Here is a 21,038-nt window from a genome sequence, read left to right on the forward strand (position 1 = left end):
CACGGGATCCTTGCACTGCTGGCAACCACCCAGGTAATCACCTCATGGTCACTTTCACCAATTGGTGGATGATTTGACACCTCATTTATAATTACATCCTCTGATGAGATGACCAAATCCAAGACCCTTAATCCTCGTGTGCCCTCTGTAACATACTGTCTGAGGTAGTTATCCCTCCAAAACTCAAGAAACTCATTTTCTTTACTTCCACTTGCTATCTCTTCATTCCAGTCTATATTGCCATAATTAAAATCACCCATAATGATCACCCTTTTCTTATTTGCTTGGCTAATTTGACTATACATTTCACTATCACCACCATCCACATTACCAAGTCTATAACAACATCCCACCAAGTATTTGATTCTATTCACCTCTATCTCACACCATAACTGCCTCAAAACCACTGGCCCTATTTCCCTCTTGCATCTCTACCTTGTATGGACATAACTCTTTCTCTATCATTAATAGCACTCCCCCTCCCTTTTTACCTCTTCTATCCTCAAGAAACATATCATACCCTTCCATCTCTATTCCTGTCAGGATGTCGTCCTCATCTAACCATGTCTCACTTATTCCGACAATCTTTGGGCGAACAGACGCAATTAGTGCAACCATTTCATCTGCCTTGTTTCTTATACTTCTAGCATTGGTATACAAACACAACAGCTCATTTCTGATTAGATCGAAGATATTTCATTGCCTGGAGTAAAACCACCATCCTGCTTATGGAGGCCTTATAACAGCTTTATATCTAGTCTCTAGAGCTTAGTTTATGGATTATGTAAAAAAAAAAATTTTTGAAGAATTAAATATAAAAATAGAAAAAAAAAAATTCTTAATCTGCCCATACTATTACTGTACTATATTATAACCTTCTGTGAATGGGTATCACATGAAAAAAACTTTCATTTATGAAATCAATTTCAACAATCTCAGTGATGAATGCAAGGTACCTGAACATGATCAAGACATAATAATAATAATTATTATTATTTAAAAATTTTTAAGTACTGAATGGCTCTGTGTGGTACTATTAGAACAAATTAAAGAACTCTATAAAAATGGCTGCATAGAACTGCAGCATTTATTTACAATAAAGCATGCTTTATCTTACATGAGATGCAGTAATTATATATTTCAATCATGTTTCTATGAAATGTTCCATAGTAATATCTGCATGTTAGTGTATGTGCGTACAAAAACCAGTAAACTATTTAACAGTTTCAAAATAAAATAACATAAGGATTTAACACTGGATTAAATTCTTAGAATAATCCAGTTAATCCAAAGGAAATATAACAGTATAATACAACAATATATACAGGTTATCCCTCCAGGCTTGAAAGTAGAGAGCAACAAATTCATAACATATTCGACTAGATAAAACAGATGGCACAATTCTAATTAGTATTTCAGTGTAAAATTTCAGATTCTTCTTCTTAGCATTCGTGGTCGCAAGTGAGGTATTGCCACGAGCATTAACAGGAAGATGCAACTCAAGCTTTGCATGGCATGAAGTATTATTTATCACAAGGTAAGATAAATTAGGTATAGTTCAGTCTGTTGGGACCAAAACATTTACCAATCAGCACGAACAATTTCTTCTTCATTGTAATGGTTCCAAGTTTTCTTTATATATTCAGAAAACAAAGAACGAGCTCGATTTAAGATAGGTTGTGCCTTGTTTTTTCTCACCATTTTATCAAAATGCATTGCCAGTTCTGTATAACCCATACTGTTTTGTAAGATGACATCTTTATGCTCAAGAAGTAATGATAGACACAAAAAGAGCAGAAAAGGATTACCATCACCGAGTTCATCAGGAAGGGGAAGAGAAAACATTTCATGATAATCAATAGCTTCTATACAGAAGCTTCCTTCTTCTGTTATACCAGAGTCCTCAAAATCAATGTTTCCGAGCGACTCATTTTATTCATTATTAAGTATTTCTTTGGATGAAGTCTCTTTTGATCCATAACCTGTACTCTCAGAATTAAATGGTTGACTAGATCTTGAAATTTCTGAACATCTTGAATCACTGGAAAGACTGTCTGAATTATTACTTGAATCAGCACTATCATGTCTGCACCTCTTTTCACAAGTGGAGTTTAGTGCATGAAACCTGTTATTTAGCACATGAAACCCATATTTTTGCTTAGTCCACAAAATTCTTTTTCTTTCCTGTTGCTGAATGTCCCTTAGATTGATTGTATTGGTAAGACACCAAGATTCAGAGTTAAAATTATCTTTCAGTGGCATCACATTGTAAACCTTTGATTGGTTCTTTAACGTATTGTCAATCATCTGACTATTATTCACATAATCTCCATAAGTCCAAGTATGACAGAAGCCCAACTTTTTTGAATTAACACTGCCCCAATGTGAATTACAGTAACAAAACTCTGTATCATCCCAAGCTGAATGGTCACAGTACACAATTCTTTTAAACTGGTCAATGTGACAGGAAGCGTAAAATCTTGTAGTGGTAGGGCCTGGATCACTCCTTACAGAATGCATAACAGTATTTTCAGAGGAACTGCTAGAATCTGTGCTATTGTGTTTTGGACAGTATTTTTTGTGTGAAGAGTTTTTGCTTCCTTGGGAACAGCAGAAATGATTTTCATCTAGGTACAAACTAGAATCCATATCAGAATTTATAGTCTCAGTTCTGTCATACGACATTAAATTGAAATAAATGAACTGTCTTTCAAATAATCGAAGCTCTCCTTCTGGTGGCTGAGGTGGTAATGAGCTCCACAACACTTCTTGTACATGCAGGGCATCATCATATGCAAACTCGCGCTTCAGTTCTAGTAAGATCCACCGATAACAAAAAAGTAATTCCTTAACTTCCTGTTGTTGAAGATAACTGTAAAATTCTGGATCAAAATAGGACAACAGGTCAGACAGGTGTTTAAATTTTATCTGTATGGAACTTCCATCATGGCTGAAGTTGGTTTTCACATGCTGCATTAGTGCACAAAAGCATACATAAGATTGTCCCTCATCTCTCATCGTTACCAGAAGAGGAGATACCAAATCACTCATTCCTTTACAGTATAAAACACTTGGATGATTAAAGGCATAAGTAACTAAAATATTAAAGAGACTTACAATATTCCTGTTGTCATCTTGACCAGAATAGAACTTATGGGTCCTATCAGTACGACGAACATCCTTTTTAACTAAATTCATAACAGCTTTCATTGATTCTGTTATTTCATTATTATCGATCATCTTCTTCCAAGCAAACTTAAGTCTAGAATACTCACAGCATTTTCTTTTCATGTAAGCATTCATTTCAAGTTTATTCAATCCTTCTGGATAGACATTAAGAATATGTTTCCACACCTTCTTCCTCAGATATGGTTCAATTCCTTTTTTAAAAACCATAAGTCTCAATTCTCTTGGTCGAATCAAACATCCTTCATAATCTAAAAGATTTTTAAATTCTGTACGAGTCATTCCTTCCACAACAGGACTTTTGTTTTTGTCACTGTTTCCACTGAAACTGAATGCTCTTTGAACTAAGTGAACAGTCTTCTCCATCTACATGAGAAAAAAAAAATGAATAGAATATTATAGATCTGCAAATTGATATTCAATATTTATGAACCCTATTAGTAATGAAAACACAAGTTAATATGAATGGTGCATTTATATATGCTTTAAGCTAAAACTGAAAGAAAGCCATTACAAATATTAAAATCAAATCAAATTATTATGTGAAACATTTTTAACATCAAGCTTGATGTTAATAAGGTTGTAGGAGTAGATATGATATCATTATTATTATTATTATTAAGTGACACCTACTGGGAGTTCAAGGACTCACCAAGTATATTAAAGTATCACCAAGTATATTAAATTTAGGAATGTACAGAATACTGAGAGCATTGTTGATTTGGTTTGTTCAACAAGAATTTGGAAACAGGAACAGTCCTTGAAGAATGAAAGGAAGGAAAAATAGTGCCACGTGCAGAAGAGGAGGAACCAAGTTGTGTAAACTGTTGTATAATGCAAAGCATGGATATCAAGGCAACTGATATAAACTCATCAGCCTCTATACAAATAGAATATTCACAAAGATATTTCATGTGCAAACTTTGTTTACACTTGGAAAAAGGATGAAACAAGAATATAATTTCTTGGTAAACATGATTTACTTACCAAGTGAAAAAACTTTCTATAACTATTTCTGATCCAGAGTATTTCAATAACAAAATAATGCACATTTTTTTGCTATTTGTATATGATAAATATATGATTTCTGCATTAATGCAACTTTGGTATTTCCTGCATCTGGCTTCCACTGGTAAGATCTAATAAAATATAAAAAAACTAATATAACAGATATCTTAATAGTCATGGGAGATTTCAACTTCAAAATAGGAAAATACTCACCAGACATAAAGGGGTCATGGGCAAATTCGGAATAGATGACAGAAATAACAGAGGAGAAAAATTACTTGAATTCTGCAAACAAAATAATCTATTCATTTCCAACACCCAATTCTACCACAGGCCTTCCCATAAATATACTTGGACTTCACTGGATAGAGTTGCCAAAAATTTTGACTACATTTTAATAAGAAAGAAATGGAAAGCTTCGGTCCAGAATGTCAAAGCCCTAAAAGAGCCTTATTTCGACTCTGACCATGATGCCCTCTTAGCAAAGATTAAATAAAAATTCAAAAATAACATTACAAAGAGCAACTGCAACCTAATAGATATAAGCAAAATAAACAAAGAACATATAAATAAATTATATGAGAATACCATAGAAACAGAACTGCAAAACATACCCTTTTCTAATGTAGAAACTGCATGGAACCAGGGAGGAACAGTCTGTGTCATGGAACCAGGGAAGAACAAAACCATCAACTATGTCAAAAAACACAGTTGATGGTTTTGCCTATCAAGATTCTAAGCACAATCATCAAACCAAATAACAACTGGATCACTCCTGAAATCTTAAAACTCCTAGAAGAAAAATGAGGCTAAAAACACATCAAATCAGAATTTTATGAAGTGCCTAAGAAAAATAAACAAAATACATTGGAGTGAACATAAAATTACAGAACAAGTAAAGCAGGATCACAACTACCAGGACAACCTCATTATTCAACAAAGAAACCAGCCAACACTATAAAAGGCTAAAAAATACAATCGATAGAATGTTAGAATGTGCAAAGCGGTAAAGGAATTATGGTTAAAAGAAAAAGTAAAATAATGTGAGGAAGCAAATGAAAAGCATGACACTAAAACTGTTTAAAAAATAATAAAAGATCTAACCAAAAAATATAACATCACTTTAAAAATGAAATATTCTAATAATATGGAAATCAGCGCAATCCAAGATATACAAAAAATATGGAAAGAATGCTACCAAACGCTATTCCAAAGAAACCAAATGTGGGATTCATCAAACAGCAAAGAAAAAGAAAGAGCACCTGCTATCCTAAAAGATGAGTTACTTAAAGCAATAAACCAAATGAAAACAGCCAAAACTCCTGGAATTGACCGAATTCCTACTGAACTCTGGAAACACAGAGGCCAGGGAACCATAAAATATTTATTAAAACTTTTTAACCATTTATTCTCAAGAGAAATACCTAAGAATTGGAAAACTGGGATCGTAATATCCATCCATAAAAACAAAAAAAAAAGATGATAAACAAAAATGTGAAAACTATCGCCCTATCACCCTTTTAAATCATAGCTACAAGATATTCCTTTGAATTATACAAAACCACATGCACAAATTAATGGAAGAAATCATCAAGGAGAAACAAGCTGGTTTACAACCCACAAGATCTACAATTGATCAAATCTTCACACTTAATACTATAGCAGAAATGTGCTGGGAACACAATCTACCACTGTACTGCACTGCAGCTTCATTGACTTTAAACAAGCCTTTGATTCCATAGAAGAGACAAACTGATCAACATCCAAAACTTTAAATCAGTAGATTCCAAATCATTGACCTTCATTTCAAACTTTTACAAAGACACAAAAACATTTGTAAAATTTAATAATATAAGCACAGAAGAATTTAAGATGGAAAAAGGAGTCGTGAAGGGGTACCCACTCTCACCCCACTTATTCAACATATACCTAGAGGAAATATGCAAAGAAATCTCCAATGAACCAGGGATAAACATAAATGGAAGAAACATCGACCACATCAAATATGCATATGTATAGTAATTATTACTATTATTACGGACAACTGCAGGGAGTCATTAGACTCATCGAGGGAGGCCCATAATCATATTCATCACAACTATTCGACATTCATACAGTATCTATCATACCTCGCCTTAAACTCATTCACCGTCACAGCACCCACCACAGACTCGGGGAGTGCATTCCACTCATTCACTACTCTAAAAGTAAAGAACCCAGCTCTAACACCTTTACTAACCACACTTTTGTCCAGTTTCCATGGATGTCCCCTAGTCATCCCACAACCAGCCCTGTTCTCAAAAATATCTTCTGAATTAATTTTATAGAAACCCTTCAGTAATTTGAAAGTCTCAATCATATCTCCCCTCCTCCGCCTATCAACCAATTTTTGCAACCCACAAATCCTCAACCTGTTCTCATAAGGTTCATTCCACAGACCTGCTATCATCTTGGTCACTCGCCTCTGGATTCTCTCCACCTCCTCCCCATCAAGAAGAAACCTAGGTGACCAAATCTGAGCACAGTAGTCAAGATGGGGTCTGAAGAATATGTTGACAAGCAGGTTATTGTTCCTCTGCTCGATACAGAGGAACAATAACCTGCTTGTCAACGTATTCTTCAGCAACCAAGTGATTTGATGAGCTGATTTGGCCACTTTTGCAATGTGTCCCCTAAATTTCAATTCCTTATCCACCAACACTCCTAAATCTCGTGCCTCATCAATTTTCTGGAGCACAGTTCCACCAATGCAGTAAACTGCCGCCAATCTTTTCACCCCAAAATGCATAACCTTACATTTTGCCACATTAAATTGACATCCATTCTCCTTGGCCCAGACCTCCAATCTATCCAAATCATCCTGCAAAATTTTGACGTCGTCTGCATTCACTATTGCCCTACCCAACTTCGCATCATCTGCAAACAAATGAACTGTTCCTCTCAAATCCTTTCCTATATCATTTATGAACAAATTAAACAGCAGTGGTCCAAGAACAGATCCTTGTGGCACACCACTAGTCACAGGCCGTCTTGTGGACTCTACTCCTGAGTAAACCACTCTCTGATATCTCTCCGTCAACCACCCTCCTATCCATCTCACCAACCCTATGTCCATCCCCATATGCTGCAATTTACTGATTAAAATTCCATGTGGTATCCTGTCAAAGGCCTTAGCAAGGTCCAGTAGAATCACTGTAAACCCATTACCCTTATCCAGTTCAGCCGTCACTGTGTTATAATACGTGAGCAAGTTACTGAGGCATGACCTACCCTTCACAAAACCATGCTGTCCCCGATACAGTATCCCATTTTCTTCTATCCAATCTTGTATTTTCCTCTTGACTATTTTCTCTAAGACCTTGACAATGATTCCTGTCAACCACCCTCCTATCCATCTCACCAACCCTATGTCCATCCCCATATGCTGCAATTTACTGATTAAAATTCCATGTGGTATCCTGTCAAAGGCCTTAGCAAGGTCCAGTAGAATCACTGTAAACCCATTACCCTTATCCAGTTCAGCCGTCACTGTGTTATAATACGTGAGCAAGTTACTGAGGCATGACCTACCCTTCACAAAACCATGCTGTCCCCGATACAGTATCCCATTTTCTTCTATCCAATCTTGTATTTTCCTCTTGACTATTTTCTCTAAGATCTTGACAATGATTCCTGTTATGCTGATTGGCCGGTAATTTTCAACAGCAGCCTTGGAACCACCTTTGTGCAGCGGAACTATTTTCCCCTCTTTCCACCCGCTGGGGACTGACCCAGACCCGAGGCTCAAATTAAACAAAATGGTCAAGGGCACTGACAATTCCCCCCCCCACCCCCCCCCCCCCCCACCCCCCCCCCCCCCCACCCCCCCCCCCCCCCACCCCCCCCCCCCCCCACCCCCCCCCCCCCCCACCCCCCCCCCCCCCCACCCCCCCCCCCCCCCACCCCCCCCCCCCCCCACCCCCCCCCCCCCCCACCCCCCCCCCCCCCCACCCCCCCCCCCCCCCACCCCCCCCCCCCCCCACCCCCCCCCCCCCCCACCCCCCCCCCCCCCCACCCCCCCCCCCCCCCACCCCCCCCCCCCCCCACCCCCCCCCCCCCCCACCCCCCCCCCCCCCCACCCCCCCCCCCCCCCACCCCCCCCCCCCCCCACCCCCCCCCCCCCCCACCCCCCCCCCCCCCCACCCCCCCCCCCCCCCACCCCCCCCCCCCCCCACCCCCCCCCCCCCCCACCCCCCCCCCCCCCCACCCCCCCCCCCCCCCACCCCCCCCCCCCCCCACCCCCCCCCCCCCCCACCCCCCCCCCCCCCCACCCCCCCCCAAAAGAAGCCTATCACAAATGGTTAAGCAGTAAAAGATTAGAAGATGAAATAGAATATAAAAGAATAAGAGCCATAGCTAAAAGAGAAGTCAGAAAAAGACATAGAGAATCATGGAATAAATTTATTTCTAATTTAGAACATGATTTATATAAAATAAGACCCAATGTATATAAGATTTTGAAACACTTAAATGTAGATACCAAAGAAAGCATAAAATTAAACACCGAATTGAAATTAGAAGAATTTCTAAATTACTACACAGAATTGTGGACAGACAAATATTTTAAAAAATACAACTGGCAAACAATTAACGAAAATGAAAAGGAAATAACTGAAGACGAATTAGAAAGCAGCCTGAAAGAAACAAGAAACGGAACATCACCTGGAGAAGATAAGCTAGGTTCAGAACTATATAAATATGCAGGAACAAGATTCAAAGGAATACTCTTATTATTTTTAAATAAAATTTACTCAGCTGGTATACCCCCCAATAGAATGGAAAAAAGAAATTGTGATTCCTATCTTTAAGAAAAGTAATAGAAATAACCCTAAAAACTATAGAGGTATCAGTTTACTAAATTCCTGTTACAAAATATATAGCAGAATCTTAAATAACAAACTAATGAAATATTCCGAAAACTTTATTCTAGAAGTACAGAATGGATTTAGAAAAGGACGATCATGTATATTGTGATTCCTATCTTTAAGAAAAGTAATAGAAATAACCCTAAAAACTATAGAGGTATCAGTTTACTAAATTCCTGTTACAAAATATATAGCAGAATCTTAAATAACAAACTAATGAAATATTCCGAAAACTTTATTCTAGAAGTACAGAATGGATTTAGAAAAGGACGATCATGTATAGACCCAGCCTTTTGCTTAAAATTAATAATACAGAAAAGAAGAGAATATAATTTAGAAACACATGTTGCATTTATTGACTTTGAAAAAGCATTTGACAAAGTTAAAAGAAACATATTATTTAACATATTAAAAGAAAGACAAATACCAAATAATATCCTAAAAGCTATCACAAGTATATATGAAAATAATCAAATACAAATAAGATTAAATCACGAGCTATCATATACGAGAGAGATAAACCAAGGGGTCCGACAGGGATGTCCCCTCTCAGCAACTCTTTTTAATATCTACTTAAATGAAATAATAATAAAATGGAGTAAAAATTTACATCAAGGAATTAAACTTTCTCCTGCAGTTAACTTAAACACTCTCCTCTTTGCCGACGACCAAATAATAATTACAAATTCTGAAGATAACTTACAGAAAGCTATTTTAAATCTAAATGAGATATCCAAAGATTATGGTATGATAATATCAACAGAAAAATCAAAAACTATGGCCTTTATAAGACAAGATCCAGAAAAAACTAAAATAGTAATAGATAACAAGATCTTAGAACAGGTGAATTCATTTAACTACCTAGGATGTATGATCACATATGAAAAAGATATAAACGTAAAAATTGCAAAATATTTAAAAATAACAGTGTAATTAACTCTATATTTAAACCAAACCTAGTTCAAAAACAAACCAGGCTAAAAGTATACAATACATTAGCCCTACCAGTCTTAAATGTATGGAAGCGAAATCTGGACAATAAAACAAAAAGACAAACAAAGATTAACAACAGCAGAAATGAAGTTGATGAGAAAAACTGCAAAGTATACCCTATTTGATCACAAAAGAAACGAAGATATTATGAAAGAATTAAACCAAGAACCAGTAATAGAAAAAATTAAAAAATATGAACATAAATGGATGGAACACGTTCAAAGAATGAAAACAGAAAGACTACCAAAAGAAGCCTTAAAGTACATGCCATTAGGAAAAGAAAACCAGGACGTCCTCTTAAACGATTCAACGATGACTTCTAAGGCCGGAAACAGGCCTAAATCCTTGATACGCATGATGATGAGGATGATTCACATAATGATGCCAAGAAAATTTGAATCCGGAGCTAGTAAAGAAAACGACTTAGAGAAAATGAAAAACAGCTAAATAGTCAAAAGGGGACAATTTTGTCTTTCTTGCGTTCTGAAAATGAAGAATTTCGTAGAACTGAAGTTGTACTTCACAGTTATCGGAATGAAAACGAAACATTGGTATCATTATCAGGAGGAGATGAAAGTGAAAATGAAGAACATTAAAATTGATGTAGAAAACATATGAGAGAAAGAAGTAAATGAAACAAATCGAGAGGATTTTAAAGAAAATTTTCAATCGGAGTCTGTACTTACCAGCAAGCAAGCTATCTCTTATCCTACCGATATAGCAGTGTGGCCACTTACTATTAATGAACAGTTTATCGAGCATATTTTAATAAATATGCCCCAGAATGTTGGTAAAATCGAAAATTTTAAAAAAGAATACACAGAACGCAATAGAATATATGTCAGAAATGTAAATGAATCACATTTTTACTCTAAAAAGGCTAATGGAACAAAAGAGAAACGAGAGTGGCTAATTTTTTCAGAAACCAGCAAAGCAATTTACTGTTTTCTAAGTCAAATAATAGCTTAATGAAGGGTTTTAATGACTGGGGAAATATAACACGAACCTTATGTGAACACGAGCATTCTACTGGCATATACGAGTGATGTGCACATATCGCAAAAGAAAATGATCACCATCAAATTCCTGCCATGTACCCTCAAGGGGTGTACAGGATATGACAGTACTACATGAAAAAATTACATCATTACTAACTTCCAATCTATAATTTTTTTTTGTAGTAATTATAGAAGATGAGAATGCATACTTGCTTTTTTTTTCTTTTTCTCAGATTCCAAACTTGCAGGTCATGGGTTTTTTCCAAATTTAAACCCCACACATAACTATTTAGTTCAATTTAATGAATTAACTGCAACTTATTTTCAGTATTATAAGTTCATCATGTTTTAGTGTGCGTGCACGAAGTATCAAAAATATTAGTGCAGCATAGTAGTTCAGCTAGTTTACTATCAGCAGATTTTTTTCAAATTGGTATTTTATTTTTCAGGTCTCTGAGTTGATTATTTCTTTTTTAGTCCACTAAAGCACCCCTAACTGCATCAGCCTATGTATATTTTGGTTTCACTTGGTTTTGCTACCGTCTTTCTTTCATTACTCATTCTGTTTAAGTGACTTCAATTTAGAACAATTCAGCTTACGCATTTTTTTAATATTTAAAAATTTTCAAGGGTACAGGCTGGCTGCCAGATAATATAGTAGACTGAACTTGATGGTAACACATTTGTAAGACTTTTCATTCAGCAGGCATATAATCCTGCTACCTTCTACATTGCCAGTTTGCGCACAGAAGGAGGTGATGTAGTAGTAGTGTATGGGGGAAAGGTATACTGCCTACATATGTTATAATGGAGGTTGATCTTTCTTGGCTATTTTAATGCCCACAACTGCAGCAGGCTCCCTCCTCATTTCCAGTTCAAGTGGCTAAGCTGGAAGAGAATCTAAAGCATTTGCTGCCACCAGCGTTCAAATTATTAATCTGCTACAGATACCAGATCCTGAATTAGAAACCTTTATGTAAATGTATGTAACCATCACACAGCATATATGCAAAATACTTGGTCACGTGTATCACCATGTGTTGGTCAACTATTTTAAGATGTTGCTTGTCAGTAATCGTGAATATTGTTGATCACAATGGGAAAAACAAAAGATCTTTTGGAATAGGCTAAATTGTTGCTCCAAATTTCTAAATTGGAGCAACAATTTTGAAAACAGGTTTTTCAAAAGGTGAGATATTCCAGGTGTATTTAATCAGTGGAAATATAACCTACTTTGCTTGCCTAAGAGGTGTAACTGGGGTTCTAACACAGTTTGTCAGGTATGAGATCGCCTTCAACTGAGACGACTTGTACAAACAAACCGAACTTCCTGTGTGTTGCAATTGACAGAAGGCTGTTCCCGACCTGCATCTCATAGAACTATGTGCAGGAAATTGAAAAGGATTGGTATTGGCAGTTTCATGCCTATATGGAAACCACTGATTTCTGCTAAGAACTTTCGTCTACAGTGTCATCAGGAACATCGTGACTGGGCCCTAGAAGACTGAAAAAAAGTCATGGTCTGAAAAGTCATGGTACAACTTGTTCTGTACTGATGGTAGGTAGAGATTTTGGTTCGAGCCTAATGAACCCAGCTTGCCTTTTGAATTCAACTTGAGATTCTGGAGGTGGTGTCATAGTGTGGGGCATGTTCTTTTGGTATGGAACATTTTCCTGATATTGCTGGAAGGTTGGAATATCTGAACATTGTTGCCAATCAAGTCCATCCTGCAATGTTGACTTTTTTTATCTAGTAAATGATGGTTGTTTCATAGATGATGAGAATGCTACTCTCCATTTCACAAGAAATGTCTGGTATGTTATAAATGCAGATTCAATCCAACACTTTGTGAAATTTCTGCCAAACCGTACATATTCTGTAATTCAGGCTGAAGGAGGTTCAGTATGGTATTCAATATAAGTTTCTAATTCAGTGGCAGATATATGCCCATTCGTAGAAATAGGCCACACCTCAAGAAAACGGGGCTGAATGGAGAGGACGAACAGTCCTCCACTCATCCAACATCCTTGATCTTTTCTTAACTGGCTCGAGATGAGATGTCATCTCATCTCTGAGTCACCGAGATGAGATGACATCTCATCTCGGTGACTCAGGCTATCTCACAAGTTTCATCTCTAGTGGAATGTCAACAGTGAATACAGAAATAAGTTTACCACCTTACTTAAATAGAAGTAAATAAAGTTTGAAAGACTCTCTTGAATCTGCCTCTGTTGCAAAGAACTATCCCAATATCTGTAAATCTGGATATATATATAAAACTGCCAGGAGCATCCAGTCATTAGGTGGTGCCTATTAGGCTTGAAGAATCTGCTTTCCCCCCTCTTCAGTTTTATTTATTCATAGTCCTTTTGTGTCTACAGTTAATTATTCACATGTGATATCATTTTGATGCTGTATGATCACGTCTGTATCTCAATGGGATTTGGGAGTGAATCCTGCTAGAAGTGGTATGGTTGCAGTGCCCTTTCTACAAAAAGTTAGTAGGACATTTGCAGACATCCCTGCCCGTGTCAGGGTTCAAATCCTCAGCTTCCTGTGGAGAGCACATATGCTAACCACTTGGCCAACCAGGCCATGCTTATCCTTATTATTGTTATAAAACTTCCATGGAATTAAAATACTCATTGCGGGAGGTTCCACTGTTACACACACACACACACACAGTATACCATACCATACCATACCACCTTAAATATGTTCACTGTCTCTGTACTTGCCACACTCTAAGGCAATACATTGCAATCACTCACCACTCTCCATGCAAATGGAGAGTGGTGAGTGATTGCACTCTTCTTATACAGCTTCCAGGAATGACCCTTGGTCTCTCTCTCTAATCTTCACAAATTCTATGCAAAACTTCCCCAACATTAATCCAGTAATAACCTCTTAACAACTTCTATGTCTCGATCTTATCCCCCCCTTCTATTCGCCAATTTCTGTAAATCGCATTTTCTCAATCTGTCTTCATACTTAACGGACCAGAAACAATCTTAGTCAATCGTCTCTGGACCTTTTCCAATATATCTTCATCTTTTTGAAAACCAGGTGACCAGATCTGTGCACAGTAATCCATATGTGGCCTGATCAAAGCTTTATACAGCCATTATTTCAAATCCGTTAAACCTGCAAAATAACGAAAATTAAGTGAGTTATCAGCTGTTGAAGTATGTATACATTTTTTGTGACATCCTGTATATATATATTATTTTATTTTTACATAGCCCGGAAACCTATTCTAAGACAGTAATCTACATTCTCTGAACCTAGATTACTGTCTTCATAATCAGCATTCCACAATACCAACACAGGGAACTGTTTCAGCCACTTCAGATCTCAAATAAGTTATCCAAATAGATATCTTCCTCAGAGACTTCAGCATGGAAGAGATGCCACATTATTAGCTGTCACCAAAACTTCTTGGAAGAAAGAATGCAGCACTCCATCTTAATAGCATTGAAGTTGACTAGATTATCTCTGCCATACTGAAGAAAAGCTTGAGGGTCTATAACTAAGGCTTTCATCCTTGATGTCAAACGAATAGATGTAATTGAGTACTATCAGTTGCAAAACTAGGCTGAGTTATTGTTCAGTGAACGGTCACCTCTGTGTAGAACCAAGAGGATAGTGACAGAAATGATCCCTTTATCACTCCTCCAAGTGAGGATCCCATCCACCATGGCACATTGATTTGCCAGAGAGAAAGCCGGTGTACTATCAATTACAGAGAATGCGTGGTAGCCTAAGATGCTACTTTCTTAATCAGGTCTTAATGGCAGAACTGAAAAAATGCTCCAGAAATGTAAAGTAACAACACTGGTTTCGTTTCTTAAATCCTTTTCACGGTGTGTACAGAAGTGGATGATGTGCACCAGTGGCTAAAACCTAAGACGAACACTTTCTGATTATTATTATTATTATCATTATACACTTTCTGGAGTCAAGACTCAGAGGGAGGCAATAGTAAGATGCATTTTAACAGAGATAACGTTTATCTTACCTCATCTTAAAATGCAATTTACTGCGAATGAGATGGTGAGGGTTCAATGTTTGCACCCTCACCATCTCATTCGCAATAAATTCCACTCACCAACCATTACATGCAAAAAAAAAAAAAAAAAGTCATGCCGCACCACAACTTTATACAACTTCCAAGAATGATCTCTTGTCTCTTTTCCTTTCCTCCTTGAACACTTTAAAAAATATCCTGGGTATTTATTTGATAAGCACCACTTAACAATTTATGTCTCAATCATATCGCCCCTCTGCCGCCTATTGACTAGCGTTTGTAATCTACATTCTCTGAACCTAGATTACTGTCTTCATAAACAGTATTCCAATATTGCTTTTGTTATTCGTCTCTAAACATTTTCCACAACTTGCTTCTCACATGGAAACGCAGGTGACCAAATTGATGCGCAGTAGCCTTGTACAGCAGAATGATCACATCTTTATCTCTATTTGTCAGCGTCCTTAATATATTGGCATTTCTTTGTGCTGTTGTTATCATTTTTGCAATATGTCCCTTGAACTTCAATTTTTTATCCACCTGTAATACAACTTCTCCAATATGATATGCAGCTTTACATGTTTGAGATCCATAATGCAGAACCTTACATTTACTGGTGTAAAATTGATATCCCCCACTTGTTGTCCACATAAGTCATTTTATTCAAATCGCTCTGAACATCTGTATTATACCTAACAACTTTTCCCATCTTAGCATCATCCGCATACAGCTGATTGTAACCGCAAATTCAGAGGAATCAGCTTGTGGCAATTTGAATAACTGACGATTTCGCGGCTAATTGCAAAAGACGCCCTCTAAGTTGGCTGACCATACGTACCGTTTTGAACCGTTTTTTTTTTTTTTCATATTTCCCGGCGGTCCCATCGTTTTAATAAAAATGTCAGTTTTGTCCCGTTTTGAATGAAAACTATAAATATACTTTCATATTGCTCAATCATAAATTATTATTTATAACCTCTAATCGTATATCAATATCATGGATACCAGTAATTTGTATAACCATGCAGTTGCATTGTTCGATACTAAATATCGATATAGGCAGTGATTTATTCAGAGAAATTAAAAATATGTATGTTGGCAACACTTGCGCGGCTCAGACGCAGCGTGTGTTCTGCTGTGGCGTTAGTTTTTGTTTTGCCTGTATGCTAACCGTTGGCTTTGTTATTTAATGCCGGTGGTTTAAATTTCATATTTTTTTAAAGTTTTAAGTCTATCCTTGCAAAGTAAAAGAGGCGAAACTGCAGTTTTAATGACGATCTCCAGAAAAAAACTTAAACCTTGTCTAGTTAAATTTATTTAACTAGACAAGCTGTGTACAAGTGAAGGGAAAAAAAGTACAGATTTTTTCTGAAATGAGCGTTTTTCGCTCATTTCAGAAAAAACACTGGTTTTAAGACATTGGTAATATTGTAGAGTTTATTCTTTGTCTTCCAAGGACGTACAGCACCTGTTGAGAGAATATTTTCTGTTATGAACAGTATGTGTCAAAGGAGAAATCTAGATTAAATGTTGGGAGAATGACGGCTGTGTTAGTTGTAAGACAAAATGGTGTCGTGTAGTGTGAGAAGTTTTCTGATAAGATGTTGAAAGACCGAAATTTTGCTATGTAAGATCACTTCATCGGAGAAATATTCATGGTATGATCGTGGTGAAATATGGTCCTCCCCTCTACTTCTACCTAAATTTTTGTATGGGTTCTGTCACTGAACAACAATGGTAAGCTCAATATGTTTATGTAATAAAACTTTTTTCATCATTTTACTTTTTCATGAATACAGAATATTACGTAACACCCGTCCCGTTTTTGAAATCTCAATGTCCCGTTTTGTCTCAAGAAAATATGGTCAGCATATCTCTAAGCGAATTGTGAAAGAAGGAATATAATGTCTTGTAATGTCTCAAATTCATCATCTAGATGATTTCTCGCAGGGAAAACATTGGAAAGCTTGAAGAAGGTCACAGAGTTACTGATATTGCCAAAGAATTTGGAACCTCACATAGCGTTGTATCCAGACTCTGGGCAACGTTTAAACAATGGAATGCGTTTCAGGCGTTTGCTACGAGGTCGCTCTCGCTTTACCACAGATCATGAAGAGAGAATTTGGGTTATAACAGTAAAACAAAACATAGAAGAACATACACCATGGCAAGTCAGCTTGCGAGTCGGCTCCATTCAAGCACAGGTATGCAGATCTCTCGGCAAACTGTGGCAAGACGTCTGCGAAAAGTAGCCCTACACTGCCCAAAGGCTTGTAATCTCTTTATCCACAGCTCATTGGAAAGCCTTATAAAGAGAAATAACTGCTGCTGCTTATCTGTGTACATTAGGGTGTTCTTCAATCAGGTAATTCCATGAGATGTTTCAGCACTTTTGCAATATGCCTCCAAACTACAAATTCCCATCCACTAACGCTCCCACATCCCTGACTAGCTTTAATTATTTACTGGAGTACAGTACTATCCATTATGGTGCAAAGCTGGTAATCTTTTCACCCGAAAATTTCAACCTTACTTACACTGTGATACATTAAAGTGACATCCATTCACTTTTGCATATGCAGAAAGTCTATTTAAATCATTCTGCAAAATTTTAACATAATCTTTATTGACTACTGCTCTACTTAATGTTGTAACATCTGAAAACAACTAAATATTTCCCCCAGATCATATCCTATATCCCGAGTACAGAGCCCTGGGCAACACCACTAGTCTTTAATTTTCGTATCTCATTCGCAACTCTCACATGTTCTTGGAACCTTCTCATTTCCTCTCTTACTTTTGTACTGTACTTCCATTTCCTCCATTATTACTTCTCTCATCCAATCTCTCCTTTGCTTTCTCATTCTCTGACTCTCTTTCTCTCTCTCACACGCGCACTCTTAAACTTCTTATATTCCTTCCCTTCTAATCTGTCCGTTAGGACGGGTAGCGTTCCCTAATGAGAAGTTTACGACGAATTAATGCAGCCGACTCGTCACTCCTCTGCTGCATCCCCTTAAGTTAGGTATTTTATGGTTATAGGTCTGAGTGTTCGCGGAGCCGGTTTGCCTGTTCTGAGGGACGAAAAACCATCTACTTCCCTATGAGACCGGCTAACTTACCCTTAGTCGAAAGAGACCTGATAAGAGTTCCTCACGTCGTGGACGGGAATCGAACCCAGGTCTTTCCGACCAAAGGGCTTCGTCTATACTGACTGAGCTACGAAGGCTAATCTTATCTGAAGTATCCTAATCTTTCCATTCACTATCTTTGTCTGAGTCTTCATATCTTCCACTCTTTGTTGACTACCTCTATTTTTCTTTCCACGGAATGAGAAATAGGGGCCCTTCTCACAGTTCTTAGGATCCACATAAGAGTTCGTGTTTTAGCACCGCCAACACAGAATGGTTGATGCCAGTGCAGATTTTTTTTTAAAAAAAAAAAGCTTTCTTCAGGCAAGGTCTTCCATTTTCTTCAATTGCATTGAACTGAACTGAATCAAGGATGTGATGGATATATAAGTGTGACCACTTCTCTAACAACTACAAATGCTTTAAAACAACAGAAGACTAAACAAATGCAAAAGATGCAATTACTGGAACGGGGTTTTTTGTAATTGCGAACGAAAAACTGATTCAAACGAATATAAGCTAATACTTGAAGAACTGAAACTAGATGCAAATATAACCGTTGTAAAAATAAAATAAAATAAAATAAAAAAATACTTTCTTACGGCCTCACACCTGCAATATAAAGAAACAAAATGCTGCTTCTCGTGGGGGGGGGAGTTACGATTTATGTGTCGTACATATAAATTACGGTATATTTATTTATTTTTTTTAACTTTCTCGTCTTTTATTGTCCTAAATCTGTATACTAACGCCAGTGAGTCTGAGTTGTTAGTAACTACTAACAACGTTATTTTTTTAATGTTTTTATTTTTTAGGGAGCCCACTGGAATCTTTAACACGAAGGTTTAAAATGTTTCTATCTAAAACGTATTTTTCGATATATAGGGTAGCCATAAAATAACTTTCCCTCTTTTGAGGCATCTGTAGCTAAAACCAATAAACGGAATGAGACCAAATTTTATACTGAGACTTGTGAAGGCATGGGGAAATGATTTCCGCGAAAAAAAAAAAAAAAAATAATAATAATACCGATAGGGGAAATATTGACGCTGGTGGAGCCGAAAACAAGCAGATAATTACATTAAAGGCAGATAAAATAGAATAATAACATTTCGACGGTGTAAGCGACAGCCGCGTCATTCATTCCAGCTGGATATATGGCGCGTTACAATGATAATAAAAATAATAATAATTAAACTAAAACAACAACTTCCGAGAGACACAGAAATTAATGTAATGATTGAACTCACAGGAAATAATGTTTTATTCATGAGAATCAGGGTTCCCTGGACCACATACACGATTTTCAATGTGCTGATCTTTCTTGTGTACAACAAATTGCATCCGATGTGCGACATGCTCTACAGCTGAGCGTAAGGAGTCGGATTGGATGTTCATAACAGCCCGTTTTATGTTCTCTTTCAAGACATGCAAGTTGGGAACGCCACCAACATACACAACGGATTTCAAATACCCCCCCCCCCCCACAGCCAAAAGTCACATGGAGTGATGACCGTGGATCGAGGCGGTCATGCCGTGGGAAAGAACTGACTGATAACCCTCTCATTACTGAAATGCTGGCGTAAAAAGCGCTGTACTGAACGTTCAATGTGTGGCCCTGCTCCATTCTGCATAAAAATTATGGAGTCCAAACTTGTTTTTGCTGCAATGCAGGAATGACAAAATTTTCCAGCATTCGTCGATAAATCTCTCCAGTAATGAAGCAGGTTACAGGACCTATAGTGGTTATACGCTCAAAAAATATGGTCCTATTATGAAATTGGCTGTTCGTCAGTAACACCACACGGTTACTTTTGGAGAATGCAGTGGTACTTGCTGAATCACTTGGAGATGTTCAGATGCCCAAATTCTGCAGTTGTGAGTGTTGACCAACCCATTCAGATAAAAATGAGCCTCATCACCCAAATATATTCTCCAAGGCCAGTCATTGTCGACCTCCATTCGGGAAAGAAACGTTAGCGAGAAGGTCATGCGCTTATCATAATCTGCGGTAGTTAGTGCTTGCACACGACTGAACTTATACGGATAGAAGTGAAGCATTTTCCGTAAGATTTTCCAGACTGTACCATAAGCCATATCAAGTTTGCGAGCTATGACACGAGCACTTGGACCAGTACTGGTCCCCTGTGTCGTCGAACACCGCAGTAGCAACGTCTGTTACTGTCTCTTCTTACACTGCTTTCCGTCCTCTGCCAGGTCAAACTCCTAGTGATCCAGTTTCTTCAAACTTCTTAATCATAGCTCGCAGTGCTACAGCTGACATAAGACCTGTACGCAGGTTATGAAGCCTTCTAAATTCCCGAAGGACCGCTACGGCATTGCACTGTTTAAGGTAAAACAACTTAAAAGTACAGCACGGTGAGACAAGGCAGGATGCATATTGAGCACAATTCGTCAGTCATTCGAATAACTGCCTGAACTGTTAACTTAAATGGCGAGATGGACGTCAGTCCCTAGGACTTTTATCCCTTCATCGCTAGATTGTGATTATCGATATAAACATTTTTTTTTTTTTTTTTGAGCGCATGGCTCGCCCGAATTAGGGCTGTGTAGAATCGTGTGAAGCGATGATCAGAGCTGCCTTCGGACGTTTGTGTCTCCATCTGTCGTTTTCATCATAATTTGATGCATCACGAATGAGTTGGTTGGGGTGGATTGATGCATGGACGAAGTACTTGGTTGCAGTCTGGTTGAGATATGAAGGTATGTCTGGCATGTTTCCGTCTTGGTGGAGGAGAGCATTCCTAACAAACCACGGGGCGTCGAAGA

General features: G+C 37.7%; 2 protein-coding genes and 1 long non-coding RNA gene across 3 annotated transcripts in view; 1 reads left to right on the top strand and 2 right to left on the bottom strand.

Annotated features, from left to right (window-relative positions):
* LOC150109831 (uncharacterized) overlaps positions 1 to 21,038 on the bottom strand; it is a 422,727-nt gene that overhangs the window by 330,564 nt on the left and 71,125 nt on the right. The gene's annotated exons all lie outside the window — the stretch shown is intronic.
* LOC150109832 (uncharacterized) overlaps positions 1 to 21,038 on the top strand; it is a 384,154-nt gene that overhangs the window by 267,181 nt on the left and 95,935 nt on the right. The gene's annotated exons all lie outside the window — the stretch shown is intronic.
* Positions 1,060 to 4,238, bottom strand: LOC150109835 (TBC1 domain family member 25-like). Its single transcript, XM_090414929.1, has 2 exons — positions 4,174 to 4,238; positions 1,060 to 3,552 (listed from the first exon to the last, which is right to left on the bottom strand). Exon 2 carries the CDS (start codon positions 3,550 to 3,552, stop codon positions 1,933 to 1,935), a length of 1,620 nt encoding a protein of 539 aa, XP_090271055.1. The 5' UTR covers positions 4,174 to 4,238; the 3' UTR covers positions 1,060 to 1,932.

The sequence above is a fragment of the Typopeltis vanoorti genome, chromosome 1 (genome assembly GCF_054136105.1).
Source record: "Typopeltis vanoorti isolate ZY-2024b chromosome 1, IOZ_Tvanoo_1.0, whole genome shotgun sequence".
In the NCBI taxonomy this organism is placed as follows: domain Eukaryota; kingdom Metazoa; phylum Arthropoda; class Arachnida; order Uropygi; family Thelyphonidae; genus Typopeltis; species Typopeltis vanoorti.